The sequence below is a fragment of the Zalophus californianus genome, chromosome 16, assembly GCF_009762305.2.
Source record: "Zalophus californianus isolate mZalCal1 chromosome 16, mZalCal1.pri.v2, whole genome shotgun sequence".
Classification (NCBI taxonomy): domain Eukaryota; kingdom Metazoa; phylum Chordata; class Mammalia; order Carnivora; family Otariidae; genus Zalophus; species Zalophus californianus.
In genome coordinates, this window is record NC_045610.1 from 15,457,689 (window position 1) to 15,477,259 (window position 19,571).

Below are 19,571 nucleotides of genomic sequence, written 5' to 3' on the forward strand. Positions count from 1 at the left end.
TAAAGTGGGAGTTCTTAACCTGGCTTCCAGGTCTGTGGAACTCATAAAACTTGTTTGTAAAATTGTGTGTGTGTGCATTTTTCTGGGGAGAGTCATGGCTCTCGTCAGATCCCCAAAGGAATCCCATGCACCGCCCTCCCTATCCTCCAAAAAAGATTAAGAACCAGTTATTTGAAGAAAATCTTAATCTTTGGCAAAAATCTTCATTTCTGTTCATCAGATAGAGGCATTTATTTTTCATTCTTTGGTGGCTAATTTTCTAAGAGTCCAAGCACCCCCGACGTCTGATGTGTAATAGGTAACCTAAGGAGTGTGAAAAGCGGGAAACACTTGACAGTGGAAGTGGAGAACTAAGGATGGAGGAGCTCTATGCCCAACACGAGAGCGATTACCTGTAGATGAGGGGCAAAGAGACTGCTTCACAGGCAGGACAGTGGCTGGACTGCCCCTCCCCCCCTCCTTCGCCCTTTGGACCTGTGGACGTTGGGGAGGTGGAGGGGCACAGCGCAGAGGCCAGAGACCTCAACTCCGACAACTGGCCAAACGGGCCGGGCCCAGGAGGCTGGTGCGGGCCGGGCTGCGGCTTCCGCCGGAACACTTACCCCTCCTGGCCGGCCTCGCGCGGGGCACCCTGGGAGCCGCGGGGTTGCCAGATGCGCGCGCCGGGCGGGGCAGTGTTGCGTCGGGTTCTGCTGGCGCGGAGACGCGCCTCTTTTCCTCCCAGCCCTTCACCGTTCCGCGCTCGGTGGAGAGTCACGCCTCCTCTCCCAGGCCGCACCACCCAGAGCCCTCCGTGCCCTCAAGCCCCGCCCCTTACGGAAGCCGAGGCGGAGGGTCAGAATCCGGAAGGAAAACAATCGAGCGAGAGTAAGCTAGCCGGGACCTGCTGCCGGAGGGAGGTGGATCGGGCCAGGAGCGGCGGGGGCGGGGAGGCGCGAGCCGGCCGGGCAGCGGCGTGGGGACGATGGCGGCCTTGAACCCACGGAAGCCGACTGAACCGAGAGGCAAGACGCTCAGGTGAGGAAGGCGGTTGCGGGCAAGCCGGCCTGTTCCGGGCGGGATCACCATCTCCTACCCTTTCGGGGCTGCGGATCTGTAGTACAGCCAGCCTGGGAGAGAAGGGGCTAGACTTGCAGGGCTGGTTCTAGCTCAGAGACCCTACCCAGTTCTCCCAAGCCAATGGCGAGGGGGCTGTTTTGGGCCCAAGCCCCGCACTCCCTCCAAACTCAGGCCGCCGAGCTCGTTCCCATTTGGGCGCCGCATGCAGGTGTCCCGGTTGTCTTCTGGCGGAGACAGGGGTATTGGGCTGTTTGAAGTTAAAAACAGAACAAGGCATTCTCCTTTCAGCTCTAGAATAGAAATCTTGTTCTTTGGATCAGCACATACATCACGGGGTCTGCCTGATCCCGTTGTGACCTCCCGAAATCCGAAATCAGGTTTAAGTAAGATCCGTTAGTGCAGTGATATAGCCTGGTACCATGCTTGCTCTTTAACGAAGAACAAAGCTGATCACCAACTTAGTGCAGGTCACAATGCAAGGATTTGCTGCTAATCGTCGGATCTGAGAGTGAGGGCAAGAAATTCCGACTTTTGCTCTGCATCCACTTAGAGTAGGTCCCTGGGAAAGCAAAGAGCCTTGGACTGAAAGGGCAGCTTTCCTTAATCCTCTGTTGGACAGCAGGGGGAGATCGTAAACAAAGTGCAGAATCTCTAGCCGAATGCCTGGGAAGGTGGTTTGTGTTTTGTTTTGTTTTGTTTTGTTGATGTTCGTGGGGAGGGGCAGGAAGTTGTTTTAAGCCGGCCAAGAATTTCAAGTTGTGCTTTTTAGAACATGGACCTCTAAGAACAGGATCTGGTGGAGAAGAGATGATTTTGGACATCCTGCTCTTTTCTCCCATCTCTCTCAACCTCCTGTACAACCTTGCCCATTCTAAGTTTTCTTCTGCTGGAGGTCCTCCTCCTCATGGTGTACCTAAGGCTTGGTGGCTGGACCTTGGTCTCTGCAGGTTTTGTAGCCCCTGATTGCTCTGTACTCAGCTGAGTCTGGGGCTTTCTTGGAGTGTTCCTGTAACTACTCAGTGAAAGAGATCTGCAAGTGTCTCCTTCCCCTGAGCCTCTGATGGGATCCATTGTGATTGAGAGCTGCTGATCTAGTTCTGTTGCTTCCGTAGGGTTTATATGAAGCCAAGGTTGAGGACGCTATCCAACTGATGACTTTTCCCAAAAGAGGGTAGACTCCTGAGAGAGATGTTGAGAACCCTATTATTTAGAATCTTCACCTTTAGGCTCCCTGAAATGCTTGGCAGAATTGGTTATGTTCCAGGGACCTGCTAGGAAGAAGGAAGGAAGGGAATGTGGTGGTGTTATCTTTGTTATTTTTGAAATTCTCCTGTCATATAGTGCTGAGTCCTCTTACAAGGTAAAAAGTGAACCTCCAAAATCTTTCTGGTGGCCTTAGGAGCCCTGAGGTGTGAATGGCTGGTGGAATTATTAAATTCCTGACTACTGACCCCATGCCCATTCCTTTCCTCGCCTGACCCTGAAACCTTTGCACCCACTTGGCAGCTTTTCCTAATGTCAGCAGCACCAGTGCCACCAGCTGTGGGCAGCTGTGGGCCTGCATGGAGGAGCCAAAACGGGGTGGAAATTTCCTGCTTCAGGAACAAAGTGAGGAGGAAGGGCTTGTGGTTCAGTGCCCCTGTTCCCATTACCAGGTACAGAAACTCATGTTTCCCATTATGGTTGCACTGGATTGTGGTGTAGCCATTAGCAGGCCCATTCGTTACCCGGATAAGGTCCTACCCCCATCCCTCCACGACTTCCCTTCCTACCCCTTCCACAGCATACATGTGGTGACGTGGAACGTGGCCTCTGCAGCACCTCCTCTAGACCTCGGGGATCTTCTTCAGCTGAACAAAGACAACCTGAATCTGGACATGTATGTCATTGGGTAGGTGTCTGCAGTGCCCCTTCCCCCATTCCCATTTCTGAGATAGATAAGCCCGACCAGTCCAAAGTTGTCCCCATGGGGTGCTGCTGTCACCTGTCCTCCTTGCTGTGGAGTCTGAAAGCTATAAGCTTTCAGCCTGCATCAGGACCAGTCAGTGTCTCTTGTCCTGAGTCAGTAATGGCAAGGGGTTGGCAGTCAATGGCCATGGGAGGGAGAGATCATGGTCATGAGTACCCAAGGTTTGAAAGTGCCGAGGGCAGTACTAAATGTCTGTGGCAGAGGCATTACCCTCCAGGCCAGGGAGAGAGCCTCTGACCTGGAATGGGCAGTTTGCAGGAAATGAACTGTGGGATCATGAGCCTCCTTTCTGACACTGCCTTTGAAGACCCATGGAGCAGTTTCTTCATGGATGTGCTTTCCCCTCTGAGCTTCGTCAAGGTAACTTACAAGTTCACGGGCAGTTGGGAAATGTGTTCTCACCTCTTGTCACTAACCCCCAGTCCTTTGATCTCCCACTCAGACTTTCATGCTGTTTCCATTTATTTAAAGGCCCAAACCTCAGTTGCTCCTGGCTTCCTGGGGCTCCTGCCTGCCTTGTGTCTTTCCAATGTAGCTGGAGCTGAGCTGGGACCCCAGGGATCAGTTTAACACCTTGACATTTTTCAGGTTGGGAGAATCCTGGGGGAAGCACGGCAGGGCTTACTAACACTTCGGTGCCTATCCACTGTCAGCCTTCAATCCCTACTCACGTGCCCAGCCTGAAATCCCTGAGTATAATAATAACTGCTAACATTTACTGAGTGCTTACTTGGGAGTAAGCATTACAAATAAGCTCTTGATACGCATTATTGAGAACTCTTAACTCTTGAAATGTGGGTATTTTACAGATAAAACCAAGACTGAAAGGTCACACAGGCTGTCTGGGATTTGAATCTAGATCTTTCAAATTTCATTTCATAACCCAGGTTCTTTTTTTTTTTCTTTATTGCGTTTAGCATGGAATTTATTTTTATTTTATTTATTTATTTACTTATTTTTAGAAATTTTCCTGTTATTCATTTGAGAGAGACAGAGCAAGAGCATGAGCAAGGGGAAAGGGCAGAGGGAGAGGGAGAAGCAGACTCCCCACTGAACAGGACACCAATGCGGGGCTCGATCCCAGTACCCCAGGACCATGACCTGAGCCAAAGGCAGATGCTTAACCGACTGAACCATCCAGGCGCCCCATAACCCATGTTCTTAACTATTATACTTTATTGCTATGCTGGTGAGCTCTGAGGCTGACAGGTATCCCATGGCTAGCCTGCTGGTATCAAAGGGTGTCCTCTGATCACAGGAGACATGTACCTCAAATTCTCAGGGGCCCAGAGGTTAGGAGAGGGGAGGAAAATAGTTCTCACTCCGAAGGGCCAGTATTCTTTGGGGAAAGCAGACCACAGGAGAATCCACAGGAAGGCTCTAGATTGCTGGGTCCTCACCTTTACGTCCTGCACAGCTGAGGCATGAAGCATACTCCCATTCAAAGCACCCTGTGCAGTGCTTCTTGGAAATACCAGAATTCCTCTAGTCCCTTCCTGGGTGACTCATTTCTTCAGAATTAATTCTCTTAGCCCAGTTTGCTTAAGGGTGCTGAGGCAAGAGCTGTGAGTCCTCTCAAGGGCAGAGCCAGGAGGAGGGAATACAAGCCTTGTCCTGCTGCTAACGCTGGGAAAGGTCAGTCCCCAAGCCCTTGGCTCTCTCCAGATGAAGCTCAGGGCCTCTTCCTCCAGATGTGGAGCTAGACCCTCTGAGAAGGCAGAACCACTTCTCTCACCACCCACTCTCTTCCCAAGACTGGAGGCTTCCTTACACCCTGGCTCACTGGCAAGGGATTGGTAGAATGGAATCAAGCCAAGGAAATTAGCTCAGCTTGTGGCAGGGACACAACCCATTTTACCCATGTGGCCTCCCGTATTTGGGAGGCCTGCCTCAGGGCCTAGCACCCAAAGCAGATGGGTGACCCTCTTTCCCCTAGCGAAGAACTGAGGTGAAGGGGTGAGCCCTGCTTGCAGCCTCTTCCTTTGACGGGAGTTTGCCAGTTATAGGTTGAGAAGCCTGGGCCTGACTCCCTTTGTTGGCTCCAGGGCCCCTAGCTCCCTCCCTTTAGCTCCTTCCTTAGCTCCTCCTACTTCACTTCCTCCAACAGAACTTCCCCTACAAGTCTCCCGCCTTTCCCCACAGCCCCACCCTTTCTCCCAGTCCCAGGCTTTCCTGGCACCCGATTCCCCTCCCTTGGTCCTTCACAAAGCGGACTGGTGCCTTTGTGCGGGGTTCCAGTGGTCCAGACCTGCTCTGTGGGTTAGGATTAAGCTTGAAAGTTCTTCTGGAAATTTATCAGTTCCTTAGGAGTCAGTCCCATTGGCATATATGCTTGTCAATGGGAGAGATCAAGACTGGGGCTAGAGGGTGGGGTTGGAGACACATTTATAGCAACCTCTACCCAACACTAGGTTCTCACACCTCCTCACTCAGGCTTGGGTTTGGGGTTCCCCCTGCTTTGACTCCTCCACTGTGCCAGAGCTCCTGGCCTGCGGGATCAAGTTTCATAATTCCTGGAAGGCCCCAGTACACGCTCCCCACCCGGGGATTTCCTCCTTGGCCTCTGCAACCTCAAGCTCCGGAAACAGCCACTCGGGTGGTAGGTGTAGACAGCCTGAGGCTGAGAGAGAGGGTCACTGGCTATGGCCCTTTCCCACCCCACCTCACAGAGCAGGGATTTTAGGGATCCCGGACCTCAAACATTGTTATATGAGTAGTCTTCCTGGTTCCTCAGTCTCCTTGAGCCCCAGCCTTCAGGGACAGCAGTTCCTTACAAGGTTGGCGTGAAGATTAAACGCAGTATGAAGCATTTTAGTAGATTTAGTAGACTGTGGCTGTTCTCCCCAACCTGCAAACACATGTCCACCATGCTTGCTCTCATCGCCTCTGCATTGCCTTCATGGAAATCCAACCACCCACAGTGTGTAATTATTTGGGGGAACATTTTCTTAATTTTTTTCCACTGAACATTATAATGTATACAGAAATTAGGTGTATTTTTTATGGCTTTTTATTTGTATATGCATCAGTGTTACCACCAGTCAAGTCAAGGTACAGAATATTTCTAGCACACTAGAAGGCTCTCTCATGTTCTTTCCCTGAATTTACCTTTTTTTTTTTTTAAAGTAGGCTTCACGCCCAGCGTGGGGCTTTAACTCACAACCCTGAGATCAAGAATCGCATGCTCTGAGCCAGCCAGGTGCCCCTCCCTGCATTTACTTTTTAAAAATCTTTATTTATTTATTTTTTTAAAGATTTTATTTATTTGAGAGAGAGAGAATGGAAGAGAGAGAGCACGAGGGGGGGAGGGTCAGAGGGAGAAGCAGACTCCCTCCCTTCCCTTTCCCTGGCCCCCCAGAAGCAGGGAGTCTGCTTCTCCCTCTGACCCTATCCCCTCTGATGTGCTCTCTCTCTCTCTCATTCTCTCTCTCAAATAAAAAAAAAAAAAAGTCTTTAAACCAGGAGTGCCTGGATGGCTCAGTCAGAAGAGCATTAGACTCTTGATCTTGGGGTTGTGAGTTTGAACCCAACATTCGTTGTAGAGATTACTAAAGAAATTTTTTTAAATCCTTAAACCAGGAAAGAATAGCTGCCAGTTAATCCTTCCAGCCTCCATGAGATAGATGAGATAGGGTCCTGGTTTTTCAATGAGCAGATAGACTGAGACTTGGCCCAATAGCAAATTCTAAGAGCCCAAATGGAATTTGAACCCAGATCTGGCTAACTTCAAAGCCACTGCCCTTAGCCACTATCCTACATTGCGCCATCCCTCTCTGAGGCCCTGGCCCACGGGGGTGGCAGCCCGGAGTGCCCTAAGGACCCAGAGAGCAGGGTGAAAGGAGTCGCTAGGCTGCATGGTGCTGGGCCTAGAGAGTCGATGCCCTCCTCATGGCAGGGTGCTCTGGCAGCCTTGTCTTCTTTGCCTTCCACCTGAGTAGGAACTGGAACTGGACCTGGCTTAGCTCTCAGAATGCATCATTTGGCAGTTCAGGGCAGGCAGTAAAACTCTGAGCCTGGAGCTGAGTTACCATCGACCTCAGGCCTAGGGAGGGACTTGCTCAGCCTGTGCAGGGAAATGAATGACCATTGTCCCCCCTGTGCTGTAGGTCTCCAGTGTCCGCATGCAGGGGCTCCTCTTGCTGTTCTTTGCCAAGCATCAGCATTTGCCCTTTGTCCAGATCCTCTCTACTAAATCCACCCCTACTGGCCTCTTCGGGTACTGGGTAAGGATGAGTTGTCTGAGTCATGAGCTGGAGGCCTTCTGCCACTGGGCTGGGGAGGGCTGGACGCTTTAGGGGTGAGCAGGTGGAAAAGGGGGGTGGCGTGAGTCTTCCAAGCCAGTGCCCCGCATACCTACTACTCTCCTGCCTCTGGAAGCTTAGCACCCTTGAGACCTCAGGCCGGGTGAGCAGGGCTCTTAGATGGAGAGAGGTCACTCCAGGGAACTGAGCGTCTGGCCCTGGGAGGTCTTGCGGCAGGCGAGACCATCTCCCCTCAGGCTTGGGATGGGAAAGGGGAGGTGTGTCTCACCCAGAGCAACTTCCCACCCTTCTGCCCACTTGTCCTACCAGGGGAACAAAGGGGGCGTCACCATATGCCTGAAGCTTTATGGCTACTATGTCAGCATCATCAACTGCCACCTGCCTCCCCACATGGCCAACAATGACCAGCGGCTGGAGCACTTTGACCGGATCCTGGAGATGCAAAATTTTGAGGGACAAGATATCCCCAACATCCTGGAGCATGAGTGAGCATGCATTTGTCAACTGCTGCCCTTGTCCTCGCTCCCACACCAGCCCAGGCTAGCATTCTGCTCAGGCAGCCTGGGTTCCACCCCAGCCCTTCCCAGCCTCTTCCCTGACGCCCCATCTGCTCTCCTGTCCAGCTTTACCTGCCTGGGGTCTAGGACCTCTTCCCTTTCCCTGGCCCCCATGTCCTGCTTAGGAATTCTGGACACTTCTGAAGATCCCAGATCAAGAACCCCAGGGTCCCTGAGGTCACCCACAGGGACCTGGTTCTCAGCTGTGCCTGGTGGCCCGTTGAGGGAGGGGGAGGGCGGGCAAGAGCCTGCTCTCTGTGTTTGTTATTCGCCCCTGGGGGCTGGTCTCTTTGGCTTACACGGCAAGGAAGCGGCCATGAGAACAGTTCATTAGGGCTCATGCCGTGTCGTCACCGTCTCTGGCTCCTCTCCCAGCTTCTGGCACTTCACCTGCCACCTGAGCTCTGCACTGGAGGAGCATACAGGCCTGGGGCCCGTTGCTCCTGGCTTCTCTCACCTCATCACAACCCTCAGCTGCCTTCTTTTCTCTCTGCAGCTTCATTCTTTGGTTTGGAGATATGAACTTTCGGATCGATGACTTTGGGCTGCATTTTGTCCGGGAATCCATAAAAAATCGGTGCTACAGTGATCTGTGGGAGAAGGATCAGGTATCAAGTGAGGGAAGGGTCCGGAGGGGTGATCAGAGCCCATTGTGGAAGTCCAACATCAAATGTGGGGGGCACTGCTCAGGTCCCTTAGCCGCCTGTTCTCCGTTTCCAGGCCTCTGAAGTCCTTGTTCCTGGGCGGGGAGGAGTTTAACAGGGCTTTGCACCCAGGGGCCTGATCTTTCCCTGGAGGAGCTGCTGGCTGTGCGTCAAGATAGGGAACAAGAAGGGCTTCGGCTTACCATGGTCCTGCACCGGGCACCAGCTGTCTGGATCCCAGTTGTCTTTTCCATCCCCAGGCTTGGCCTCTGGGGGGACCCTGGCTACCCCAACCTCCCCTCTGATACGTGTTTGCTGGTGACTCCCAGAGAGACGGAATTCAAAGCCTGGTCCCTGTAGTCCAAGGACTGGGAAATGGCAGGCAGCTGCCTCCCCTGGGACTATGGGGTAACGTTTGCAAAAGGATTCAGCTTTCCTGGGGCTGGGAGTGGAGTGGGGATGGGCCGCTGAGGCCGTCACTGGGGCAGTGAGGAAGCGAGGTGGTGTTGCTTGACTCTTGACCTGCGGCGATGGCATGTGCTGATCCCTCGCATGGAGCGTGTGCTGGGCCACTGGGTCAAGACTCCTTGGAGACGGGCCTGGGCCTTTCTCTCCAGCTCAGCATTGCCAAGAGACACGATCCACTGCTCCGGGAGTTCCAGGAGGGCCCGCTGCTCTTCCCACCCACCTACAAGTTTGATAAGAACTCCAACAACTATGACACCAGGTGAGGGGGCTCCCCCAGGAGAGGATCAGCCTGCCACAGATTTGGACTGAGCTTGTGAGGAGGAAATGAGGGGCCAGGAGGCCTGGGAAGTCAGGTTGTGGGGGCCCTAGTGGCAGAGGGAGCTGCCTCAGAGTAGAAGTGTCAGGGAAGCAGGAACAGATGCAGGCATCCCCTCAGGGGTGGCACCTTCCACCCACCTCAGGCGGCGCTGACTGTGGGAGCTGTCCCACATTGTCCTCAGAGAGCAGGAAGGTGCTGGCAAGGGTGGGAGCTGGGGGCAGAGGTGGGGCAGGTAGGGCGAAGAGGGGGTGGGGGGAAGCAGCTGATTCCTCACTCGGGAGGGACTGCATTCCAGCATTCTGGGAACCTGTGCTTTCACTCCCCCAGGCTTTCTGGTCCTTCCCAGACAGGGGCACAGAGCTCTTGGCTCAGCCCGTTACTGGTATCGGGTACCCCTGCGCCAGCTGTTAGTGGATCAGGTACTACTTCGGAAGATGAAGTAGTAGGTGTCAATGGAGGAGTTTACGGGGAACAATGTAGAGACGGTGCATCTAGTAGTTAGAAATACAGCTCTGCTCCTCCTCAGCTGCATGTCCTTGGATAAGGTATTTAAACCTCAATTTTGTCATCTACAAAATGGGGGTGATAGTAGTACCCACCTCATGGGGTTGAGGATCGAATGAGACCTTGCGCATGCGTAGCCCGGTGCCTGGCGGCTGGTGAGCACTGTAGCAGCTGCTGGTGTTCGATTCGTGTCTTCAGGTAGTAGTAGTTTTATCGAAAACCTCTCTAGGACCTGAGAAGGGGCCAGGTAACCACCCAAACTTTAAGCTTAGGCAGAGGGTCAAGAGCAGCTCCGCCATGAAGTTCCCGGCCCAATTTGGCAAGGATTCTCGTCTCTTTGAAGAAAAAGAACACCTTCCATGTTACAGGGTTTTTGTTACACCCAGAGCAGCTCCTTCACTTACTCCTCGCAGCAGGACTGTCTTATGAGGGAGGCAGGAGGTGCCTCCAGGGCAGGGCCTCTGGAGTGTCGGGAGTGAACAGGCGTCTCCCCAGCCAGGCCCGGGTGAGAGCTGGAGCAGACGGCCCTGTGCTGGCAGGGGCATGACAGAGCCCCCGCGTCTCCCCTCCAAGGAAGGGAGAGGGGGCGAGGCCTTTCAGGAGTGTGGAGCAAGACGTGCTGGGGTCATAGGCTGGCCAGTGCACACAAGAAGAGGCCATGAAGACTGGAAACAGAGTCGAGCCTGGGCAACAGAGCAGGCCGGAAAGGAGGTACGAAGGCAGGGGCCAGCTGGCCAGCCCTGGGCCCCAGCTGCGGGGAGACTGCTAGTCTCTCCAGCCGTCCGTTGGAAATGAGAGCCGTCGTGGAAATTGTGCGGCCCCGGTGGGATGGGCCTGGGCCTCGGTGGCTGGGACCTCCAACCAGTGGACTTCCAGTGCTTACTTGCTAGCTGGAAGATTGCTGCCGGCAGGCCATGTGGCCCAGGGTCCCTTTGCCCCCCACCCCCCAGGTGCGGTAGGGAAGCCACCAGGAGACGAGAAGGCATTGCAGACAGCTGAGCGTTGGCTGGGCTGTGATCAGCAAGTACTGAGATTGGGTACAGAGGCCCCGAGATGTTAAAGGACTTCCCCAGGAGGCTCAGCTGGTAATGGCGGCGCTGGACTCGGTGGCCCGCAGTGCTTCTGTCTAGCCCACAGCACCTCCAAATTCACAGCCAGTCTTGCCGGCAGCAGCAAAAAGGAGGGCAGGTTGGGGATAGCAGAGGCTTGGTAAGGAGGATGCAGATACTTATTTCCACACAATAGGTACAGTCCACATTGTGACTGACATTACCGAGCACTTACCATGTGCCTGTGCAACCAGACTCTTCTCCATCCTTGAAAAACCAGCTCAGACATCGTCACTGTTAGAAAGCCTTCCCTGACCCTTCCCCCATCTCACAGAGAGTTCTCCCCCGCCCATATGCTGCCTGAAAGCCTTGCACACACCATGCTTCCAGCGTTGCTTTCAAGACACAGTGTGCTTTTCCTGCTGTACTTACGGATGCCTGAAGAGACTGGCTCTGATTTATGACCATCTCTGGTATGTAGCACAGTGCCTGGCATATGTTCGAATTGGGAGCCTGAGAGGACAGAAGGAAAAGATAAGGTATTTAAGGAGCAGCCAGTCTATTAGAGGGATCCACCCATAGCAAGAGAGCCAAATAAGCACTGTCAAGTCCAGGAGTTGGCCAATAGAAGATTCTAGAACTCTGGAAGTGCTGAAGGAGGTTGAGCCAATGGTAAAGAGGAGGGCAGCTGAACCAGGAAGAGTCAGTCAGAGCTGCTGTCAAGGAAACAGCGGAGTTTGGCAGAGAGAAGGGAGAGGGGCAGGCATTCCTGTCAGCCGCGCCGATGAGAGGCACCTTGAGAAGAGCCTGGCCAGCTGTACAAAGTGACTGTGAGTGAGTTGTGTGCGGGGCACGGTACACATGCAGCTTTGCCCAGCCACAGCAACATCCCCTGAGCCAGGATGTAATGAGAAACGAGGTCAGCTCCATTACAGAGGAGGATGAACAGGCCCAAAGCGGGAAATCCTGTTAAAGTCAGGGATTGCTGTAGGGTTTTGTTACAGTTGACATGAGCCTGGTCAGCCTCTCCACTAGGCAATGAACAGAGGATATTATGATCAATCTAGTCAAGACTCAGGTCCAGAGTTCAATAAGCCATCTATAGGGAGCCGAAGGGAAAAGTTCCATTTCAAACCCAGAAATGGAACACATCACTACTTTGGGGTCAGTAAATCGGCTCAACTTTCTGGGCTCTTAGAAATTTGCAGAGCTAGTTGGTTCTAATTTGTCTCAAGTAAGGACATAGTGATCTCCAGAAACAATTCTTGTACTTAGTCATAACCTTTCAGCCAAAAAACCTAAGTGAGGTCCGGTTCTGGTAAGGCATGCGATGAGACAGTTCTGGCTGCTGGGAATTGGCCACATTGGAGTGCAGTGGGAGGAGCATGGACTTCATGGACCTGGGCAGGCATCCGACTTCCACCTGCACAGGGTGACCCCTGAACTTCAGTGTCTTGTAGCGGGGGGAGAATGTGACCTGTAACATTCTTCCAGTGCCGAGAGGATCAGGGCAGTCCATGAGACACCTATCACAGTGTCAAAGGCACAGAAGGACCCCCATCTTTTGCAATTGTCATTATTAGAAATAGAGAATTGGGCGGGGGAGGGCCCCGCTGGGGGGCGTAGTCGGTTAAGCATCCAACTCTTGTTTTCGGCTCAGGTCACGATCTCAAGGTTGTGGGATCAAGCCCCAAGTCTGGCTCCATGCTCAGCACAGTCTGTTTGAGTTTCTTTCTCCCTCTGCTCCTCCCTGCTGCATGCGCGCATGCGCATGCACCTCTCTCTAAAATAAATCTTTTTTTTTTTAAAGAAAGAAATGGAGAACTGAGAGAATATATGTAATATTTAACTTGTACATACACGTTTATTTATTTGTTTATTTTTAAGTAGGCTCCATGCCCAACATGAGGCTTGAACTCACGACCCTGAGATTGAGAGTCACATGTTCTACCAATTGAGCCAGCCAGGCACTCAAATTTGTACACATTTAACTTGTTTCTTGTCTTTTTTTTGTCAGACAAGCTCCTTGAGGACTTTGTCAGTCCCGTTTTTCAGATCCCCAGTTGCCCAGCATATAATAAGGGCTCAGTAAATCTTCGTTGAAAGACTGAAGCATACAGGTGCCCAGTGATAAGCCTGGGCAGGCCCTGGAAAAGGAGGAAAGGAAGACGGGTTGAGAGGTACCGAGGAGGAAGGAGAGCCAGACTGTGGTCAGGACTTGGGGAGGATCCTGAAGTGACAGCAAGTCACCATAATAGGGAAGTTGGGGAGGAGAAATGCTTTGAAGGGAAAGTGGTACATTTTGTGTGGTTCATTCCCAAGTTTAAGCATTGCTAGGTACTGAATGTCCAAGGTGGGTTCGGAGATTCTATGTCTGTCATCTCTGGAGTGGAAATAGCATATTCTGATGTGCTCTGAACACTCCTCAGAAAAGTAGAAGGTAGAGACAACCCCAGGGGCCCCAAACAGATGTGGTTGAGCCAGTTAGCACTTCTTGACCACTCCCTTAACACACCTTAATTTGTTTAATCCTCACAGTGGCTCTTTGAAGTGAGTACTGTTATCACCCCATCTTAGAGCTGAAGAAGCTGAGGCTGGGAGAAGTGAAGCCACTTGCCCATGGGCACATAGCTTTCTCTCTCTCTCTTTTTAAAACTAGATTACCAGTTAATTATAAAATGATATAATTCAGGAACCGGCAGATGGAAAAGAGGCCTAGGGCAAGGTGTGGGGAGAGGGCGAGGAGCTTCCATGCCCTCTGAGCCCGCCACTCCAAGTCACGTGTTCACCAAGCAGAACCACATAGCTCTTAATTAACAGGGCAGAACCTCCCCCCCAGATCCTGGTGTCTGATTGTGGAGTCGGACTTTACCAGCGAGACATTCTGCCTCTCTGTTGCTAGAAGACTGTATTGCTGTTGAATTGACAACAGTATGTCGGAAATGTTTATTTAAAATAGTAAATGGGGGCGCCGGGGTGGCTTAGTCCATCAAGCATCTGCCTTTGGCTCAGGTCTTGATCCCGGGGTCCTGGGATCAAGCCCCGAGTCAGGCTCCCTGCTTGGCAGGGAACCTGCTTCTCCCTCTCCCCTGCTTGTGTGCTCTCTCTCTCTCTCTCAAATAAATAAAATAAATTTAAAAATCTTAAGAAAACAAATAGTAAGTGAGGGGTGCCTGGCTCCTGCATCGGCCTCCCTGCTCAGCGGGGAGCCTGCTTCTCCCTCTCCCTCTGCCGCTCCCCCTGCTTGTGTTTGCTCTCTCTGTCAAATAAATAAATAAAATCTTAAAAAAAAAATAGTGAAAAAAAACAAGACAAAAAATAGCATTGCAAACTGGTTATCAGCATCTGAAAATGTATACGTTAGGATTAGATGGGCATTTTTGAGGAGAGAGATTGAGTTTGGGGTTTTAGTGAGTTTGGGTTCCACAAGCAGTTGTGCATACTACGTGCCAGGCTACGCAGGAGATCTCAAGAGCCAGTCCTTGCCTCCCACGCTCACACACGAACGAGTATGCCGACTGGGAAACAGAAAACGACAGCACCGAATAACATAATAGGGGAAGCACTGGTGCAGAATGCTTTAGAAGCAGAAAGTAGAGCTCAAAGATGGCTTTCGGACAAAGACATCCAGACATTGGAACTGTGAAGAAGGGTGTTCCGGGCAGCACAAACTGCACGAGTAAAGGTCCAGAGGCTGGAGAGTCACTGTGGTGGGCGGGTGTGGGACAGTGGTGGGAGATGGTGTAGAACGAGGGGGTCAGTCTCCCTAAAAGCTGTGCTTGGGGTCCTGAGCTTTATTCTGGAGGCAGTGAAGACTCCTGGAAGGTTTTAAAGTAGGGAACCATCTGACTAGGCTTTACTACTCTGGGTTCATTTAAAATCAAGGGGGAGGAACCCAGAACAGCAGCTGCCCCCACCCCCATTGCAGGACTTGGGGCCCCCCATTGGAGGGCACGGCCTGGTCTTAGAGAATACCCCTGTAGCTGCCTGGGCATGGCTGTGTTAGGAGTCAGAGGCTTGCCTGTCTTGGGCAACCACAGTTTCCTAGGGGAGGAAAGCACTTCTGTCTCCAGAGGTGTACAGCCTCTCGGGCTCCTCAGCGAAGCTAGTAAGCAAAGAACAGGCCAGAGGTGTCTCGGTTGACTCTTGAGAAGAAAGAGTCACAATAGCCAGTGATTACAGGGAGCTTATTTTGTGCCAGGCACTGTGCTAAGTAATTTTGTGTGCTTTCCCTCATTCAATCATGTCAGCAACCCTGTGAGGTAACTATTGTTACCTTCATTTTACAGATGAGGAAGCTGAGGTCGAGGAGCAGGTGGCCTGGTCATGAAGAGCTTGTGCTCTGTGGTCGTGCTGCCTGGCCTTGAATCCTGACTCCACCACTCAGTAGCTGTGTGATTTCGGGAAAGTTCGCAGAGTCTCGATTTCTCCGCCTTTGAGAGAGGGGGACCGGCGGTACTGATGGCAGGCACACAGTGAGCCTCCCCAAGTGCTTCCCTTTCCTGAGGTTGCACCGTTAGTGAGAGGGAAACACAATTCCAGCTTACCTCTAACTCTAAAATCAATCCAGACCTCAGCTTCTTTGGTCTACTGCTGCTTTCGGTCTAGAAGTCAGAAAACCTTTGAAGTGGAATGTTTCCGAATCACAATTTGATATATTAAAAACGTAGACTAGACTGGAGGTCCTTGGCCGAGTCTGACAAAGGCCAGTATGCTGCTGATTCTCTCGGGTCTCCTCCTCCCTGCTGCCATGCCACACTTCCGCTGGGGCCCAGGGGTCTCTTGGCCACTGAGAGGCCCTGGTGTTAGGGGCTCCAGCAGGCTTGCTGGGGGTACCATCTTGCTCTCCTGCCAACCCTTCTCTCCACGTTGGTTTTCCTCTCTGCCCCCAGTGAGAAAAAACGCAAGCCTGCATGGACCGACCGCATCCTGTGGAGGTTGAAGCGGCAGCCCCAGGCCAACCCCCCCACCCAGAGGCTGCCAGCCCCCCACTTCTGCCTGTCTCTGAGGAGCTATGTCAGCCACATGATGTACTGCATCAGTGACCATAAGCCGGTCACCAGCACCTTTGACTTGGAGGTGAATTTCCAGGCTGCCTGGCACTTGACAGAGCACCCGCTGGGCCACCTCCCCAACCCCCCCAGCCCAGGATTCTAATGTCAGCACATCTCCCGGGGGAGACCTGTAGGAGGACACGATTGCCACTCCTCCCAGGTCAGGTACCCCAGCTCTTAGAAGCTGTTGAGGGCTCCGTCAAAAATGTGTTCAGACCCTTTGTAAGTAGGTTTCCATTTCCTCTTGGTCCTGTCCCTTGGGGCTAATGGGTTCCATTATGCTTATTACCCACCATGTAAAGTAGGACTTCCTTTTAGTTTGTCCTAAATCTGCCTGGATCAGGTTGCAAAGGGAGCTCCCTCCATCCTTGCATCTTGCCATCAAATGACCAAGGCTATGTTGACGTCCTCTGAGACCTGCTGGCTGCCCTCAGCCTTCACTTTTTCGTGGCTGGTTTGTCTGTCTTTATACTGTTGTGTGCCTCCACATGCCTACCGCTGTTCTGTCCACGGCTACCCCACTACTGTGGGTCAGGAACCCTAGAGGCCTGAGAGCCCCTACCTGGCTTCTTTCTTAAACCTGTCAGCAACTCCCCCATTCTCCCCCACCCTCTCCCCTCAGCACTTGGCTGTCTACTTGGTTACCCACCGGGCCCCCAGCCGCATCCTCCCTGGCACGGCCAGCCACCCCTCACAAACCTTTGGCCCTTTCCCCTTCCAGCGGGTCAGCCAAGGTCTTGATACTCCCTTGGGGCAGCCCAGTGAAGTTCTGTGCCCACCCCCTTGTGTGCCCCTCTTCCCCCTCACTGACGCTGATGTGTTGGAAAGTTCACAGCAAGAACATGAGCCTCAGAGAAAGGAATGGTGCTATGGGATTTCACCCTCTTTCCCACCCCTATGTAGCTGAAGCCATTGGCGTCTGCCCCACTGATCACTCTGATACCTGAGGGGCTGTGGACCATGGAGAATGACATGTTGATCAGCTACTCCTTGACCCCAGACTTTCTCAGCAGCCCCTGGGACTGGATTGGACTATACAAGGTGATGTGGCAGGCAAGACGTGGTGTCCATCCGCCATACCCCTCTGGTTTATCCTTCCTGGGGGCTCACGGGAGTTGGGTGCAGAGACTGAGGAGCTCGTGCTCATCCCACGGGGGTCCTTGCCCCCCTAGAGGCTGGCGGTGAAGGGGAGGGTGCATACAGCACAATGGCCAGCCTGAGGCATCTCCTTGGGACTTGTCATAGGTGCTGTGTCCTCCCAGACCACCGACTGCCCAATCCCCTCTCCCACAGGTGGGCCTGCGCCACATTAATGACTACGTGTCCTATGTCTGGGTCAGGGACAACCAGGTCTCCTTCAGCGATGGGCTGAGCCAGGTACCTGCCCGCTTCCCTGAGATAGGTATTCCGTGTCTCCCACGTGTGGGCTTGCCTGAGCACTGCTCTGTCTTTTGGAAGGAACAGAGGGTGGGATAACTTGTTGCTGAGAGCTGGGTGGGGCTCAGGCCGGGGAGCTGACCCCATTCCTCTCCATCCTCCCATCAGGTATACTTCAATACCAGCAATATCCCTGAGACCGAGGACCAGTTTCTCCTCTGTTACTATAGCAACAGTCTGCATTCTGTGGTGGGGATAAGCAAACCCTTCAAGGTATGCTGGTGGGGGAAGGGGACTTGAGCCCCTCCTCAGTTCTCCACTGCCACAGGCCTAGGAACCCACTTGGACCCTGGAGCCGCATGCACTGGAGAAGGGGAGTGACGGAAAGGCACAAAGGAAAATCTGCTCCCCGCTCCCCCCTTCTACTCACCGCCTGTTTTATCCTTGTAGATCCAGCCTGGCTCCTTGGCGGAGGACCCACTGGGGGAAGCCCAGCCACACCTCTGAGCCCGGATGAGAGTGGATCCAGGGTGGAGGCCAGAGATGGTCTGCCCACACCGCCCGCAGTGCTGGGGGCCCAGCCCAGCCCCCGGAGGAGGCGGCAGGTATCTTCCGTCTCCCTGGGGAGCTCTAGCCACACTCCTTTGCTCTTTCCGGTCCAGATCTCTAGAATTGGCCACCTAAATACAGGTTTTTGTTGCTGAGATATGAGTGAAACCAGCTAGTTTGTCAACAGTGAAGACCTGGGACAGTCCACTGGATGTGGGAAGGACCCTCCAGCTTGTATCTTGTTTCTTGATTTTCCCCACACGCACTCCCAGTCCCGCCCAAGCAGGCCTGCCAGGCACATGCCCCATCTGGCACAGGCCTGCATTCTTGTCACGCCATCCTGGGCCTCAGGCTGCCTGGGAGGGGGGAGAAGCTTGCATCTGCACAGGCCCCATAGGCTGGTTGGCACAAGCAGCCCTGGGTTCCAGGAGTCTTGGCATCTCGTTGCCTGTCCCCCTGGGGGAAGGGCAGAAGGTTTGGGATCCCTGCTTGTAGCAAAAGCCGTTAGACTAAGTGGGCAGGATGGAGGGGTCCCTCTACCCAGGCTCTTATGTAGGCCCTGTGGGCAGGATGATGAGTGTCCTGCCAGCACCCCTACCCCCATGGAGTCTGACCCAGGAAGTTCCAGGGCTGGTGGGTCAGGCTCCGTGCCCTAACCTGCCCTCTTGTGAAGGTTTGGCAGGTGGTAGAGGAACTGTGGCCACAGACTTTTCCAGGGCGGTTCTTGCCCGGTCAAGCTCATCTGCTCCTGCCCTTGCCTACAGTCACTGGCCAGAAACCTGTCCTCCCTCTAGACTGCCCTAGCACCTAGAAGTGGAGGCAGGCAGAGAAGAGAGCCAGAATCTAGACATTTTGGAGAATCTGGCCTTGAGGGTCTTCAGAGAACATTCTCTAGGTGCTGTGTGGGCACTCAGTCCCACTCCCGCCACTTGCCTCCAGCCCCTGGTGATTCAACGGCCCTTCTCCCAGGAGAAGACACCTCAGGGAACCTGCTCTGTGATTGTCATGCCCATCCTATGACCTGAGACTGAGGGACACTCCAGTCACTCTGTGATCCATACTCCACCCTGGGAGCCGTGTGTACCATCAAGAACTGCCCCCCTGGCTTCTAGTGGCCCGTGGCTGTGTTCTATGTCTATTGTATTGGGGGGGGGATAATTAGAAACATGGCTTTTACACTTGTGTGTGGCTCCATGATGGGGGGGGGAGCGGTGCTGGTGGTGGTGGTATGACTCCATGCCCTTGCTAGACTCTAGGACGAGGGCCCTGTAGATCTATAGTAGACTTGCTGTGTCTGAGAGTGGCAGATGGTGCCCGGATGAGAATGGGATGAGGTCCCAGGGTGGTGGCCCCTGGGTCCCTGGCACAGTTGGAGTGAGCCACCTACGCTATTAGGCACTTTGTTTCCCTTGCTGCGAAGTAGAATGGGTTTCTGGGACCTGACGACTCTCAGAAAAGGTGCACTGCATTCACTGGTTCATCTCTCCTCACCCACATTCCTTCATCTTAGTCTTGAGCCTTGGTCCCAGGTCAAGCTATCCCAAAAAGTCATCTTTTTTCCCCTGAGCCTCCTGCCCCAATGTCTCCATGGTAATCTCTGTCCCTGCCCCAACACACTCACGCCTGAGGACGCCTGACCACTCGCACTTGCCCACCTCTGGCCTTCTCACCTGCACAAGCCTCTTGGGTACTGCCACACCGCACCTGTCATTTGGCAGCCAGAGAAACCAAGGCTCAGAGGAGTGGCGTGATCCATCCAA

At 53.3% G+C, this 19,571-nt stretch overlaps 1 protein-coding gene and 1 non-coding gene across 6 annotated transcripts; one reads left to right on the forward strand and one right to left on the reverse strand.

Moving 5' to 3' along the window:
* The first annotated feature begins 644 nt into the window (after positions 1–644).
* Positions 645–18,993, forward strand: INPP5K (inositol polyphosphate-5-phosphatase K). Of its 5 annotated transcripts, XR_003515335.2 has the most exons (14): positions 645–1,017; positions 2,566–2,714; positions 2,843–2,950; positions 3,280–3,388; positions 7,135–7,251; positions 7,600–7,775; positions 8,344–8,455; positions 9,109–9,218; positions 15,724–15,910; positions 16,789–16,926; positions 17,179–17,262; positions 17,431–17,535; positions 17,713–17,867; positions 18,751–18,993. XR_003515335.2 is itself a non-coding variant. In XM_027567869.2 (13 exons), the coding sequence occupies exons 2-13, from the start codon at positions 2,622–2,624 to the stop codon at positions 17,767–17,769; spliced, it is 1,389 nt and encodes a 462-aa protein (XP_027423670.1). In that variant the 5' UTR covers positions 645–1,017; positions 2,566–2,621; the 3' UTR covers positions 17,770–18,993. The 5 variants fall into 5 exon arrangements, 4 of the variants coding, with proteins under 4 accessions (XP_027423670.1, XP_027423672.1, XP_027423668.1 ...); XM_027567869.2 differs by having other exon boundaries at positions 3,287–3,388; positions 17,713–18,993; XM_027567867.2 differs by having other exon boundaries at positions 646–1,017; positions 17,713–18,993.
* TRNAE-CUC lies at positions 12,728–12,800 on the reverse strand. Its single transcript has one exon. It is a non-coding gene; the product is annotated as a tRNA-Glu (tRNA).
* Positions 18,994–19,571: the final 578 nt, after the last annotated feature.

Bases quoted from the DNA above. Each gene is read 5' to 3' on its own strand.
- INPP5K (XM_027567867.2), top strand. From the start codon at position 2,575: ATGTCAGCAGCACCAGTGCCACCAGCTGTGGGCAGCTGTGGGCCTGCA. The intron at 2,715-2,842 runs GTACAGAAACTC...CCCCTTCCACAG, and splicing joins GCCCCTGTTCCCATTACCAG to CATACATGTGGTGACGTGGA. The intron at 3,389-7,134 runs GTAACTTACAAG...CCTGTGCTGTAG, and splicing joins CCCCTCTGAGCTTCGTCAAG to GTCTCCAGTGTCCGCATGCA.